At 33.7% G+C, this 16,446-nt stretch overlaps 1 protein-coding gene across 1 annotated transcript in view; it reads right to left on the bottom strand.

Annotated features, from left to right (window-relative positions):
* Positions 1-16,232, bottom strand: part of LOC114327664 (phenoloxidase-activating factor 1) — a 70,771-nt gene extending 54,539 nt beyond the window's left edge. Inside the window, exons 1-3 of the mRNA XM_028276338.2 lie at positions 15,987-16,232; positions 7,776-8,038; positions 5,438-5,604 (exon numbers count right to left, since the gene is read on the bottom strand). Coding sequence (XP_028132139.2) covers positions 5,438-5,604; positions 7,776-8,038; positions 15,987-16,053 — 497 coding nt within the window. The 5' untranslated portion in view covers positions 16,054-16,232. The remainder of the gene's footprint in view (positions 1-5,437; positions 5,605-7,775; positions 8,039-15,986) is intronic.
* Between the last annotated feature and the right edge of the window lie 214 nt (positions 16,233-16,446).

Here is a 16,446-nt window from a genome sequence, read left to right as displayed (position 1 = left end):
TTAGGTTTATATTTGTCAACTTAACAGTATCTAAGTGGTTATTTAAATTTAATGCCCAAGGGGGTTATATCGTACTTAACAGCCTTCGAAATGTCATTATTTGTCAAATAATATACCAGTCGGCATTATAGTTATTAAGGTACCAAGTGTATTAGAAGGATAATAACGCTTGAGTTCAATGACCAAAAGCGTTATTATTATAATACCCGTGGTGCCTTCAACGTTTAATATCCGACTAGATTATTCTTTATATGCAAAAAATTTGAATGAATTTTGAACTAATTTGTTTTCAGTTAAGTACATTTACCGGAAATATTCGTAACGTAATTGTGGTAACCATAGTTTTACTTTTCCAGAGTTACCAGAGTTTTATTTGTCAACTTGACCGAATTTAACTCGTTATTTAAATTTAATAGGCCCTAGGGCGTTATTTTGTCATTATTTGTCAAATAATAGATCAGTCGGACATTAAAATAATAAACATTACAATTAAAAATGACGTTCCATTAAACCCAATCTAACAAATTACATTTTAATAGCTTATCGGAGTTTGACTAGTCAAACCCCGATTTCATAAAATTAAATTTCGACCTTTGCTTGACCAACGTAGTCTCTCCTAGGTTCGACTAGTCAAAGGCCGAAACTGTAATTTATTTCGAGATTTGACTGAGACTATCAGTCAGATCTGAGGATTGCCTAGTCAAACATAGGAGTTCCTGAAATTCGGGCTTTGACTATAACATAATAATATATACGATTGGGGTGAAGATACACTCCGCATCGTTGTTTACGTAAGAACCTAGGCACCGACTTACGAGAGTTAAAAAATACCTAAATAGATATATAAATAGTAACAAAATATAAATCATGTATCCTCGATATATTATTGACTTACTAAGCGTGGTATTTTCTTTCTATTAATTTCCTCCTATTTCCTCTATATAAAAACAACATGTTGTTTCAACCATAGTCAAAATTATTCTAGGTAAGCAGCACTGATGATGGAATTCTCATTCCGAAAACATTCTTTGATGCATCCCGAAGGGGTCATTTTAATAAATATACCTTTTATAAAAGATTTTTAATAAATTCTTGTGATCTATGCTATACAGCTGAATCAGGAAATTTATTTCCTTGTGGAATTCATTCGTTGGTGTGGTGGAAGATTATTACCGGAGTAAAAATCCAAACCAAATACTGCATGAAACATACAGTAACCGCCACGCTATTAGACATACGGGAACATTGATTAAATACAGTCCTGGACCGTTCACTTTTTGCACTGTTTACTTTCATGTCTAGTGACGTTTAGAACGTCAGAAAATATATCGAACCCAAATATTAACATATAAAGTTGACAGCTAATAGATCAACTGTGTTTGAAGTTTAAAGTTGTCATTGTGCTAAAGCTGTAAAGGTTTTTAAGTATTGTAATATTCTTGGTGCTTGAATAAAGTTATTTTAAAGCAGATTAACACTACTATTAATTAATGTAGTTTTTTTATGTAAATACAATTATTTTGAATAGTTTCTTGACAGTAAAATAACACATATAGAGGGAGAGCTAGAGCCGAAAAATCATCGTTATAAGTAATATTGAGTTTTCCTGCGAAATGTGTTCATTGTATATTGACAATTATGACCTCTTTCAGGCTGACACCTCAGTGGATACAGGAAGTAGCAATAAGGGATGAAAGGGGAAAGTTAGTGCATACCTCAAGAAACAAAACTGATTTGGTGCCACTTGCACTTTTATCCTGGTGGTGAATACCACCCCTTCCCGCGGGTGAAAACTATTTTATTAAAAATAACCCCACAAATCGATAGAGGGACAAATTTTAAGTGAAATTTGTTATAATCGTGTTATTAAAATAAATCAATACTTTTTGAGTTATTAACGATCAAAGATTTGTCTATTTAAGAGCATATGCGTGAAGTTACGGATGATAAAAAGAACATGGTAATCAATTGTATGTTAGTAAAATATTATTTTTATATTATTTCGAAATTTAATTGATTTTTTTTTTCATCATAAACTGAATATGTCCAGAAACTGTCATAATATATGTCAAATATGTCAAACGTCCCTTAATGGGTACATTTGACATATTCGAATACACTTTTGTTAAATTTAAAATATCGAAATAATATAAAAATAATATTTTAGTAACATACAATTAATTAATATTATGTTCTTTTTATCATCCGTAACTTCACGCATGTGCTCTTTAACAGACAAATCTTTGATCTTTAATAACTCAAAAAGTATTGATTTAATTTAATAACATGATATAGCAAATTTTAATTATAATTTGTCCCTCTATCGATTTGTGGGGTTATTTTTAATAAAATCGTTTTCACCCCCGAGAAGAGGTGGTATCCACCCCCAGGGTAAAAGTGCAAGTTGGCACCAAATCATTTTTATTTCCTGAGGTATGTTCTAACTAGTCACCAATTTTCATGCAAATTGATGGAGGTTTAACAAAATAGGAGGTGAAAACCTTTAAAGACCATACTAACTTTCCCCTTTCATCCCTTATTGCTACTTCCTGTATCCACTGAGGTGTCAGCCTGAAATGGGTCATAATTATCAATATACAATAGACACATTTCACACGCCAAACTCCATATTACTTATGACCATGATTTTTCGGCACTAGCTCTTAGACTAATAGATGAATCGTCATGCAACTTCTTGCATTTAATTCGAGAGAGTATCAAGCAATTTTGTGAACTAAAGTGATCTCCGGCAAAAAATTTTGTGCATGAGAAAATGTATTTTGTAAGTGCATCTCGAAGAGATGGAAAATTAAAAATTTTGAACGCCTGAATGAAGTTTTGGAGGTCATTTCATGACGGCGATGGTCTCCGAGGTACCTGGTGCCCAGGGTGGAACAATTCGCTAAATGAAGATTGGATCTAAAAACTGAAAAATTTGCGTCTAATATTTTTTAAAAATCCATCGAAAGACACTAAAGACGACCCCACTCCACCTCCCGAAGGTGGGGTGGGGGTAACTTTAAAATCTTAAACGGAAACCCCCATTTGTTATTTCAGATTTGGATTGCTTACGTAAAAATAAGCACCTTTTATTCGAGAAATTTTTTCGAATTGTTGATAGATGGCGCTATAATCGGAAAAAAACGATTTATCGTGATACCGTAGGTAAATTATAGAAACGGTCTAATATCTCGAGAAATACACTTCCAAATAAAAGACCAAAACTACATATTAAATATTTTTCAAAAACCTATCGAATAGCATCAAACACGACTCTCCACTCCACCCCCTAGAGGTGGGGTGGGGGTTAACTTTAAAATATTAAATGGGAATCCCCATGTTTTATTGCAGATTTGCAGCCAGAAGAACAGCTGACGGTGCTGAACAACCCTATCCAGTAGAAAAATGAAGCTAAATACCTGAGAGTCATCATGGACAAAGGATTAACCTTCCAAAAATACGTAGAAGCCACAGTCTAGAAGGCCAACATGGCGAGAGCAACATTAAGAGGACTCACAGGAAGAAAAAGTAAATTATGACTAAAAACGAGGTTAAGACTAATAAATAGCATAATATTACCGGTATCAACATACGCATCTCTCGCATGGGGACAAGTATGCAACGCCCACAAAAAGAAGATACAAGCGGTCCACAACAGCAGCTTAAGAGAAGCAGCCAGAGTCCCAAGATACGTCGCAGAAAGATTCCTGTTCAGAGAACTTCAACAGGTGAGAGTCACTGGATTGATAACAGATAAAGCAAGGGTCAAATTCGCGGAGCTGACCCAAGTCACATACTGCGAGAGATGCTAGGATATGACGCGTTCCACCGATGGAAGTACAAACGTCCTAAGCAGCAAATAGTGGATGAAAGTAAATCAAATAAAGCAAACAAAGAGTGACAAAGTAAAAGAAAAAGTAAAAGTGAAAGTAGTAGTCAGTTCGTAGCTCGAAACACCTAGTGCCGAAAAAACACGCAACCCAAACGTAGGTCCAACACCACGACCAGGTAAATCAACCAGTAAGAAAATAGATGAAAAGGCGCAAGCCAACAAAAAAAAACACAAAAAGAACAAAAAAGGCGTAAGCCACACAAAAAACATAAAAAACACAAAAATCATACAATTTTTGAGCACCAAGCCGTTGGACCGAGCTCATGGGGCTTGGTACAGTGACTTGGGGCCCAAGCAAGCAATTTTAGTACCGCGGAAATAGTAACTATAAGATAAAGGCATAGAGCGCTTCACGCTGGCCTAGTTTTGTAATTCGATTAGGGCACCACATTGGAATCTTATTACCCAGGATTCCATTGTGAAGAGCATTTGGCTACGATAGTGTGCCCGCATCGCGCATCAGCGTGCTATGGGCGGGAAAGGGATGGCCTGGGGCATTGGAGCGAGGTGGGGTGATCCCTGTTTTTACTTGGGTCAAAACACCTCGCCCTAATGAATTGTTACACCCGAATGTACTTTTTCGATAGGGTGGACATCTCCCACAGGTCGGGTTGAATCAAATTGCTTGCTTGCTTGCTATTGTAGATTTGGATTCCTCATGAAAAAATGAGTAATATTTATTCGAAACATTTTTTAGAATTGTTAATAGATGGCGCTAATAAACAGTGTTTTTCCGATTATAGCGCCATCTATCCATAATTCGAAAAAATGTCTCGAATAAAAGTTACTTATTTTTACGTAAGGAATCCAAATCTGCAATAAAAATGGGGGCTTCAATTTAAGATTTAAAGTTACACTCCAACCCACTTCCAGGGGGTGGAGTGGAGGGTCGTGATTTAAGTTATTCGATAGGTTCTTAAAAAATATAAAAGAATAATTTTTTGGTTTTTTATTTGGAAGTGTATTTCTCGAGATATTAGACCGTTTCTATAATTTACTTACGGTATCACGAAATATGGGTTTTCTATTTAATATTTTAAAGTTACCTCCACCCCAACTCCAGGGGGTGGAGTGAGGTGGTCGTGTTTAGTGTCATTCGATAGATCTTTGAAAAATATTAAACACGTATTTTTAAATTTTTCGATCCAATCTTCATTTCGCGAATTATTCGATCGCCCCGCCAAATATTCGGTCGTCCCAGGCGACGAGTTGTTCTACCCTGGGCACCAGCTACCTCGGAAACCATCGCCGTCATGAAATTCGTGTTCAGTGACCTCCAAAACCCATAAGTATAAAAATTGAACTCATTTCCGTGAATATTCCTGAGTTAGTTAAAAATTTCCTAAATTTTTTATTTTCCATCTCTTTGAGATGCACTTTAAAGATGCTTTTTCTCATGCACACAAATTTTTGCCGGAGATCAATTTATTTTACAAAATTGCCTGACGCTCTTACGAATCGAATGCAAAATGTTGCATGATGATTTACCTTACTGCACAAAATTCCTAGGTTTAATGCTTCATTGCCTCGTCTATAGATACTTACAACTTTCCGTGGTAGTTGGCAATAAATTTGTTGACACACTGAGCGGATGTTAAGATGTATCTTTTATGAATTAATGTCCCCTCACAACGGTGTAAAGTTTGGTTATAGATAAGTTTTACAGCCCATGGATAATCTTGGGGTTTTCCACTTGTAAGATGATCATTCACCTAAAAGTACACAAGTTTCTTTATAATTTTAACAAAAAACTTATAAAATATAGTAACTAAAATAATATTATCCTAAAGTGAAACAATCGATAATTATTATAAAGGGTGTCCCAAAAGTACCGAAACGGTCGAATATGCCACGAAGTGAATATCGGATCGAAACACCGAAAAATACATGATCGAGGACGGGTGGGGGATAACTTTTCAATCTTAAATGGAAACTCCCATTTTTTATTGCAGATTTGGATTCCTTATGGTAGGGGAACCCAAGCGGGGATTTTTGCAGTTACTCGAGCGCGTCAGATTAGCATATGAGAGAAACCTGGTACCCTGCAGATGAACCTCTACCATATATTGGCTCTTAACACAGGGGAGTTCGTTAAGGGGGGCCCGAAAAAAAAATCTATCCTTAAAAATACTCGAAATTGTCAGATTAAGATAAGGTAAGTTAAGTACATGCAAAAGAGTGTATATTTCAAAAATCTGACGATTTTAAGGAAATGGGTGAGTCCCAAAATTTCACAAGAAATAAGCGAATATGTCGCGAAATAAATGATAGATCGAAAAACCAAAACATATGTTCTCAATATATTTTAAGAATCTATCAAATGATACCAAACACGACTTCCCACGGAGAGGGGTGGGGGGTAAATTTAATATTTTAAATACGAATCCCGCGATATTTCGCGAAATGAACATCAGATCGAAAAACTGTAAAATACACTTATTCGATACTTTTAAAAAATCTATCGAATGGCACCAAACACGACTCCCCAAGGAGGTGGGGTGGGGGGTTACTTTAAAATCTTAAATAGAAGCCCCCATTTTTTATTGCAGATTTGGATTACTTACGTAAAAATAAGTAACTTTTATTCGAAACATTTTTTCGAACTATGGATAGATGGCGTTATAATCGGAAAAAATGATTATTGGAAATGGAAAATTAAATTAAAAAATGGCAAGCGCCCACTAAAATGGAAAATTTTACTTAACTTTTTTTGGTTTTAGGACCTACTCTTCACAACCCAATAGCTCCCCATAACGCTCGAGTGACTACACATTTAGCATACTTTGCTCCCCTACCATTACGTAAAAATAAATAACTATTATTAGTAACATTTTTTCGAATTGTGGATAGATGGCGCTATAATTGGTAAAAACGATATATCGTGATAACATAATATTTATGTAGGTAAATTATAGAGACGGTCTAATATCTCGAGAAATTCAATTCCAAATGAAAAACCAAATAACACGTATTTAATATTTTTCAAAGACCTATCAAATGACACCAAACACGACCCCCCCCCTTCCACACACCCTGGAGGTGGGGTGGGGAGTAATTTTAAAATCTTAAATAGGTATCCCAATTTTTTATTGCAGATTTGAATACCTCATCAAAAAATAATTAACGTTTATTCGAAACATTTTTTAGAATTGTTTATAGATGACGCTATAATCGGAAGAATGCGATTTATTAGCGCCATCTATCAATAATTCTAAAGAATGTTTCCAACAAATGTTACTTATTCTTTCATCAGGAATCCAAAACTTTAATAAAAACGGGGGTTCCCATTTAAGATTTTAGAGCACCCCACACCCCACCTGCAGGGTGTCGAGAGGGGGATCAAAACAGTTTTCTCTATATCTCCTCAACAATCTGGTTTACCTGTTTCTGCATTTTCTCTGAATAAACCTTCATATCTCTATATTTTGCCAACTCCCAACGAACACTATCGTTCCTTTGGAGGCACTGAAGTCCTCATACCAATCAGACAGATTTTCCTCGAATAACTCTAAAACCTCTCAATCCAACACGCTGGGCTGGAAGACTGATGCAGTTAATACATTGAAATACAGATTTTGCGATGTTTTAAAGTACCTTTACCGATTTGAGAGGAATACCAGTAGGGTTCGCTCCAAAAATAACGCAGAAGACGAAAAACATTATTTCGATGAACGTGAAAACGTGATCTGGGACGTGTGCCCCGGGCCCCCAACATCGTACTTACGGCCCTGGCTGTGCTGTAAACAAATCTTAACCATCTTTACTTTCATTGTGGTACAAGTTTCGGTGATCCAGTTAAATAATAATTAATAGTAGTATCGATAGCTAAGCAGAAGGCACCGATATATTATGAGTAGCATAATGACGGAAAATTCATACATACCAGTACTCCACATTGAGTTTCCGCAATTACGGAATTTGTTTTGGACTCTGTGCTCCTTCTAGTTCGTTTTGAAGTATAGTCAGACTTAGTTCCGCAACACACTATAGGTATATTATCATAATATCCACATAAGGATTCTTTCATGAAATCTTTTTGAGATTGCGTTACAGTGCCTTTAAGAGCATCTGTAAATGTTTTGCACTTATATATTGACTCACATTTTGTGTTTTCTTTATTTGGGGATATACAGTCAATTCTGTAATCTAAAATAAGAAGTTTAGTTATGCAAGAATAAAACGTATGTGTTAAAACTAGAAAAGTATTTTGTAGTGAACAAAAGGTAGAAAAGTAATTATAGTCTAAGAGCTGGGAGCGGATTTTGTGCGTGATAAGTAATATGGAAAAACTATACAGGTATATGTTGAATTAGTTGTGTACATGACTTTCCCTAACGGGCGGAAACCAGAGCGGGGGAAGAGGGTAGTTTTAAGGGGTCAAAATCGCGGTTTTTATTATTTTTTTTGTGACGTTCATGATGGAGATAGTGCAACAAAATTTGGGGATAAGTAGATCATCACATTACTAAGTAAAATCTCCAGGGGCGGAACGCTGCGTGGGGGACAGATGTTGTGCTGCATCACAAAACTGCGACTGTGACCCCTTAAAACTACCCTCATCTCCAACTCTGGATTCCGGCTCTGGGGATTTTACTTAGTTATGTCATGGTCTACTTATTCTCAAATTTTGGTGCACTATCTCAATCACGAACGACGAACGGCGCAAAAAACCCTTTATATTTTTTATATTCACCCATACCCCCACCCCTTTGTCGGCTACGCAGCATTCCGCCCCTAGAGATTTTATTTAGTTACGTCATGACCTACCTATTCCCAAATTTTGGTCCAGTCTCTCGATCATGAGCGTCACAAAAAAAATAATAAAAACTGCCACTTTGACCCCTTATAACTACCCTCGTCCTCCACTCTGGTTTCCGGCCGTTGGGGAAAGTCATCTACACAACTAGTTCAACATATCCCCGTATAGTTTTTTCATATTACTTATCACGCACAAAATCCGCTTCTATCTCTCCGACTAATATTGTGTATAAAACACTAGTAGTTAACAGTTTGCAGCTAAAATTAAATGGTTAGTAGACAGTTTTTCCATGATACAGACATAAAATCTTAGGAAGTACATATAAATCCATAAAAAGCAATTCAATCAGAAATGTAATCAAAATATTTATTATGGATTTAACATCACCTCTTCTGGATGTAGGTCTTCTATAACTCTTTTTGTTTTCCGGTCTTGAGCAGTTTGTATCTAGTTTTGGATCATCTTGTTTGAAGATGGCCTTTATATGTTCCGAAGAATATCTATTCTGTCTCAGCTTTTAGTTGATGATGCATTTTTTCAATGAGTTTTCTACCCTCGGTTATTAGACTTTGTTACGGTTGCCTTGACCGACGGTGGTGGAGAGACTTGTATTTTTGACTTTACGTCACAAGAGTACACTATCCCATATTTTTAAATGATTTTCGATCATTGAATGTGTGTTATTGTGTATATATGTGTATTATTTGTGTTATTATTAAATAATAAGACAAATAATACACATTTTATCTTATACCGGGTGGTGAATCGTAAAACGGGCCATAGAAAACTTAATGTAAAATTCTAAATTGTTGAATTCCTGCTTCCCTAATTATTTTATATCAAAAGTCATGAGAGAATACTTGTAGAGAATTGAAATCTGTATTAAAATCAAAAGTTAAAATTGTTGTACGATTTAAATGCATTCCAAAATTTTGAAAAATATAATACATTTGCCACAGTAGGTATGTGTATAAAAGTTAGGCCACACGTCACTATTTAACTGACAGTGTTCACACCATTGACTAAATAAAAAATCTTTATTATTATTACTTTCTCCGGAACTGAGGGTATCTTTTCAATTGTATTGTTTTTAAACAATAAATGATAAAATATAAATATTGACAGTTCAAAAATGTGAAAATAATAACTTCATTGTGACATTTGCATGTGATTATTGCACTGTGTGCGGCCTAATTTTGGGATGAAAAACTGAAATGTACTATATTTTTACAAAATTTTGGAAATTGTTTAATTCGTAAACCAATTTTAACAGTTGTTTTCAATACAGATTTCAATCCTCTACAAATAGTTTTTAATGTCTTTTGATGTAAAATAATTAGGGACGCTGGAATTCAACAGTTTAGAATTTTACATTGAGTTTCCTATGGCCCGTTTTCCAATTCACAACCCGGTACCTATTCCTAGTTTACTTTGTATTATATTTTTGTATTTGTAATTTTGGTGTTGTTTCCCGTAAAAACTTATTTTGAATTATTCGTGACAGTTGTAGATCGTACCTATTGTAGGAGTTTAAAAAAGAATATATACAGGGTGAGGCATTAGTATGACAAAGTCCAATTACTCGTTTGTCGTAAGAGATACGAAAAAAAGTTATTTAGGTAAAAGTTGGGGCACTGATAGGACCATAATCTAAAAATATTTTCAAATACACAGGGGCGTGCGTATTGACAGGGTGACACAAAGATATGTTTTTTTAAATGAAACGTCCTGTATATTTTTACATTTTTGGATTCTCCTCAATGTTTCCATTCTTAAAATATATGGTATTGTAATATTATATGAGGTAGTTTAACAGAATATTACGTTTTTTTTTTAATTTCGTAGCAATATTTACACCCTGTAGAATTGTAGTAATTTGACATAAAATTTTTATTTTATGTTCTAACGATTTTTAATATAATCTACTATTGTTAAACATTAACAATACAGCGAAATGTTAAATGTTAGTATACAGGGTTGGTCGAAACTCGGAATGAGTATTTTCTTAGTTCTCTTAAATGGAATACTCCGTATTTTAGTATTGTAATGAAATGATATTTTATGGTACTTTTTTATTTCTTAAGCATTCCCTATACCTAAGTGCTTTAATTTGTAAGTTATTCGTGATTCTTTAAGCCAAACATTAATTGCACGAAAAATTACGTGAAATTTTATTAGGTGGCCTAATTTTATAATCTAGCCTGATCCTTACTTTATTAATATTGGATAAAATATCCAAATAAATTCGTAGTTATTATTAATAAAAACATACAATATTCTACCTAGTCGGCTATGACACTAAATTGCCTTAAAAATTTAACATTATACTATTTTTATAGTTCCAGTTGCTTTGTTACCATTACTAATATGAATTTTTCTAATGAGGAACTGATTAATAAGATGTTTGTGCTAGTGGTGAATAACAAAAATGTGCTACTAGCAATAAGAATTTTTCATCAGAAATTCCCTGATAGACGACAACTAAGAAGAGAAACGTTTAAAAATACACTAGAACGGTTTCAATGGACTGGACACTTAGATTATGATAAATCTGATCGAACAAAAACTATTGTAAGTGAAAAAACAAAAATTAAATGTAATCTTTAGTGTCACTGAGGATCTGCATATTAGTACAACCGTTCTTACAATCTAAGTATCTAGTCTGTTGAAACCGTTATAGTATACTTTCAAAAGTTTCTCTTTTTGGTTGTCGTCTATCAGGGAATTGCTGATGATAAATTTTTATTGCAAGTAGCTCATTTTTGTTATACTCTCCTAGCCCAAAGCCATTTTAATCAGTTCCATATTAGAAAAATTAATATTATTAATGGTAACATATCAATTGGAACCACCAACAAACTTAACTACGAATGTATTTGGATATATCATCCAATATTAACAAATTACGGATCAGGCTAGATTATTATGTATTTTTTTCGAAACATTATTTTTGATTGGATATTTTCACGGCCACCTAATAAAATTTCACGTAATTTTTCTTGCAATTAATGTTTGGATTAAAGAATCATGAATAACTTACAAATTAAAGCACTTAGGTATAGGGAATGCTTATAAATAAAAAAGTACCATAAAGTATCATTTCATTACAATATTAAAATAGAAGGTGTTCCATTTAAGGAAACTCAGAGAATACTCATTCCGAGTTTCCACCCACCCTGTATTAACAGTAGTAGACTATATTAAAAATTGTTTGAATATAAATAGAAAATTTGATGCCAAATCACTACAATTCTACAGGGTGTAGATTTTGCTACGAAATTAACAAAAAAACGTAATTAACTTTTAAACTACCTCGTATAGTATTACAAAACCATATATTTTAAGAAATGAAACATTGAGGAGAATCCAAAATTGTAAAAATATACCGGGTGTTCCACTAAAAAAACCTAATTTTGTATCACCCTGTCAACACGGACGCCCCTGTATATTTTAAAATATTTTTATATTATGGTACTATGTGTTCCCCAACTTTTACCTAAATAACTTTTTTTCGTATATCTTACGACAAACGAGTAATTGGACTTTGTCCCACTAATGCCCCACCCTGTATTTATAAGGTAGGTTAAAACGTTAAAAGTTCATTAGGTAAGTATTAACCTAATAATAATGTTGATGACATTGTAGAATGCCAGGTATTGTGACCAAATTTATTAGGTACCTATTATTTAAATTCTTACAATAAATTATACAAGTAATTCTAATTCACGTAATCCTAGCTGATCTCTAAGGATAGTATGTATTCAATAGTTAATCCAGTGTTAATGGAAAATCATCGACAAATTTTTAGTGTAGAATGGAGGTTGAAGTCCTAAATTTCCGTAAATATTGCATGGATAAATATCAACAGTTTTCCATAATTAGGTATTATAATCCACTAAACATCTTTATTTCTTAACTATCTTGACTATTTTCCATACATCAAAGACATAAAAATATCGATTAAGAGGAAGTACCAAAATGCAAAATTTTGACGTAAGTCAAAATTCTCAATGTGTTTTAATTTTATTTATTTTTTTCGAATCCTAAGAAAACTAATAAATATTTTTAAGAAATTTAAACTCATAAAGAAGGACTACATTATTACTGAGACCAGAAAGTCCCTGAAAACTTCTATAATGTTTATTTTAATAAGTTACTGGGCTGAAAATAAAAGAGAAGTGTGATATTTAATTTCAAATATTTCATTCAAAAGAAACTGCTTGTTTATTCTAAGGGGCTTTCCTGCCCTAAATTTTTCTAAAATGCGCCCTAAATTACGATTCAAATGACAGGACTCTCGTGACGTAATCGCACTCTTAATGTTCATTGGTTAGTCGATCTGGGCAACCGTAGTAATGTCTAAGAACCGTGTTTTCTATCAACATTGCAACTATTCCAACATTTTAAGTCTATTAAGTCTAGTTCCACTTTAGATTCGTAAATTTAAGATAGGACTCTAATTCGTTGACATATTTTTTCATTGGGGATGATGTGTTCCATAAGGCAATGTATTGGGTCGGGTCCTACTACTATACACCTGGGATATACCTGTGTTGGAAGACATACACAGCTGTCATCTTTGCTGATGATACAGCTATCGAAGCAGTGGCTACGACTAGTGAAGAAGCGACCATCAAAGTCCAAATAGCTATTAACTAAATAATATATAAATGCACACAAAAATCGAGAATCAGGCTTAATGAAGCTAAATATGTCCATGTTAAATTTGTCAACAAAAATTAAAATATGTACCAGAGATAATTAACGATATCCAAGTACCATATGCAGATATTGCTAAGTATTTAGGTACAACATTAGATGTAAAATTATGCTAAAAGGCTTACGTCAAGAAAAAAAGAGAAAAACTAAATATCAGTTTTAAAAATTGTATTGCTAGTTGGTTGGAAGAAACTCCACTTTGTCAATCCATAATAAGCTATTACTTTAGATCCGTATGGACTCATCGATGCCCACTGTAGGGGTGTACTAGACCAAGCAATATAACAATAATATAAAGATTGCAGAAAAAGAACTGAGAAACATTGTAGAAGCTCCTTGGTACTCAGCAAACAGTGACCTCCATGGGCAACTGGGAAGTCACGAGCAACGACTTAATATACCTACACGAAAATATTGAGTCAATCCAGCTTCTCGATCTTACTGGGCAAACTAGAAGATTGAAGAGGACAAAGCCTTTAGAATTAGTTTGAGCAATAGTGAAATGCAGAGCATAGTAGGTACTTGTGCGCTTGTGCACTAGTTGCACTATCTTTGCACAGTGGCGGCTCTAGCCAATGTAGCGCCCGTGTGCAGTCGATGCACTGGCGCCCTTTGGTCGACGCGCAGTCAAAATGGAATAGTCGAATAAGTACCTATAATACCTAGTACCTGTACTAATAGTACAGAGAGTATTAGAGGGTATTATGTACGCTTATAATGTAAACAAAAATCCAGATGGAAATAGTGCAATATTAAATTATGTGAGGAATGAATAGGTACTCACGGCGTCAGAAGAACCTACCCAAATCTGTTCAAAATATTTAATTAAAAATGAACTTTTCTATCTATGAGGTATAAAGGAAAGTTGGTTGAGGAAATTTGACAGGTGTGAGTACACGAGTAAATAGTACTTTTAGGAAGGAATTTTTTAGATGAATAAAAAAGAACAACTTTGTGATTATTTAAAAAAATAATAATTTATTAAAGAATTATTAACAGACGCACAGAGGCACTTACTACAATATATAATTATAAAAAAGATACTTTTCGTGCTTTTGCATTAGCAAAATCTTGAAATAATATCACTTACTTCAATTTTTATTTCATATTTAATACTTACTAGTGAGAAATTTGTCAATCGACTTTGCGACAATGTTGACCTTGGATAATTTTTAATTTTTCACTGTGCGCTACTGTCACTGGTAATTTGAGGTAAATTCTAAGAGCAGTAAACCAATTTGGGAACACTGAATGTAATTTATTTGTATACAAGTAATTCAAAATGAAGCTAGAACTTGAATGCTGCATCAATGAAAAACTAGAATCAGTCGAGCTGTGGGTGTATAGAAGAATTCTGAAAATATCGTGGACAGAACACGTTTCAAATAAAGAGGTTCTGAGAAAGATGAATAAAGAAATGGAAATCTTAAATACCATCAAAACAAGAAAATTGGAATATCTCGGACATATTACACGTGGAGAGGGATACAACTTGCTCCAATTGATTATGAAAGAAAAGATTCAAGGAAAAATAAGCATAGGGAAACTCAGAATATCGTGGCGGCGCAATATGAGAGAATGGTACGGATGTACATCAAATGGACTTTTCAGAGCAGCCGTCTCTAAAATCCGAATAGCTATGACGCTTGCCGACCTCCGTCGCGGAGATGGCACTTAAAGAAGAATTTAAAATATCCAAAGGTGTAGTAGAATCATCGATAAATAATGGTAATAATTCTATTTCATTAAAGAGTTCAAACCTATCTACGTCTGAAGAGCCAACATGACACAATTTATTTTCTAAATTAGAACAATATGCTCTTTTTGTATCTAACTCTAAATCCTTCCAGTGTTTTAATTTTTGAAGGAACGAAAAAGTGTCATTATTTTGCTTTAAAAGTTCGAAGCGTTCGTCAAACTTAGTAATTGAGGTATCTAATAGGTAATAGTAAAAGTTTACTTTAAAATGTATTTTCGCGTCAGTTACTGATTCAGCTTACGCCTCATAATAAAAAAAAATTATATTTTATGTTGAAACAAAGTAAAGGACCCGCTCTTTGGCGCTTGGCGCCCCCCGACATCCCGGCGCCCGTGTGCACCGCACACCCTGCACAATAGGTAAAGCCGCCTCTGATTTTGCACTATCTTACACTTGTTAAAATAGTGTACTATCTTTTTAGTTTAGATAAGAGACTCTATAGAGTAAGCTCTAAATTTTAAGAAAGAGTACTAATTTAAGTTAAATTAAAATTGCTCATTGGTACCTATTTATGACCAAATTTTAATTGTAAGAATCAACATCGTACTAATGCTTATGGAAAAAAAGTCTGAAATGATTTGACCGTTAAATAAGAAAGGAACACGGTAATAACGGTTTTTAGAAGTTATTGACAAAAGAAGCCATATATTTTTATTTTGCTTAACTGTTGATAATTAGAAAAGAGTGGTATCATAATATTATCTTTTCTAATGGTAATTCTTTGTTTATCTTATACTTCAATATTTAAAACTGCCATTTAGTGTTACTTTGCATTAAAAACAAAACTCGTCAATTAAGGACTTCTTGTATCTATTTCCCTATAATAATGTATTCAATTTGTATATACAATTGCCTACCTGCATGCACACAACAAACAAACACAAAAAACAACGCAAAACCCGCAATAATATATTGCTGAACCATTTTAACTAGCACTAACTTCAATCTCCTCGTCGACCTTGGTTATACCTACTAATCAGAATGATTTTTTTAACTTTGTATTTATGAAGACCAGCTTCTCTCGTGTTGTTGTGACCGAGGTTATTGGTAAAACCAGACGGATTATCACATTTGTACAGTATGATGCAAAAACATTTTGCATCATACTGTACTGGCTAAAGTCAAAAATAGTATGTCAATAATCTTGGTATTTGCGATTCATTCATATTCATTTTGATTTTTATGTATTTGTAAAATAATATCTAGTATTGGATAGGTATAACCAAATCTGTAAATAAGTTCTATGAATTAGGCAATAATAGCGGTAAATATTTATTTTTGTTATATAATTCTGTATTTCTAATAACATTTTAGGAA

The sequence above is a fragment of the Diabrotica virgifera genome, chromosome 7 (genome assembly GCF_917563875.1).
Source record: "Diabrotica virgifera virgifera chromosome 7, PGI_DIABVI_V3a".
Classification (NCBI taxonomy): Eukaryota; Metazoa; Arthropoda; class Insecta; order Coleoptera; family Chrysomelidae; genus Diabrotica; species Diabrotica virgifera.
This window is presented reverse-complemented; position numbering and strand designations above follow the sequence as displayed.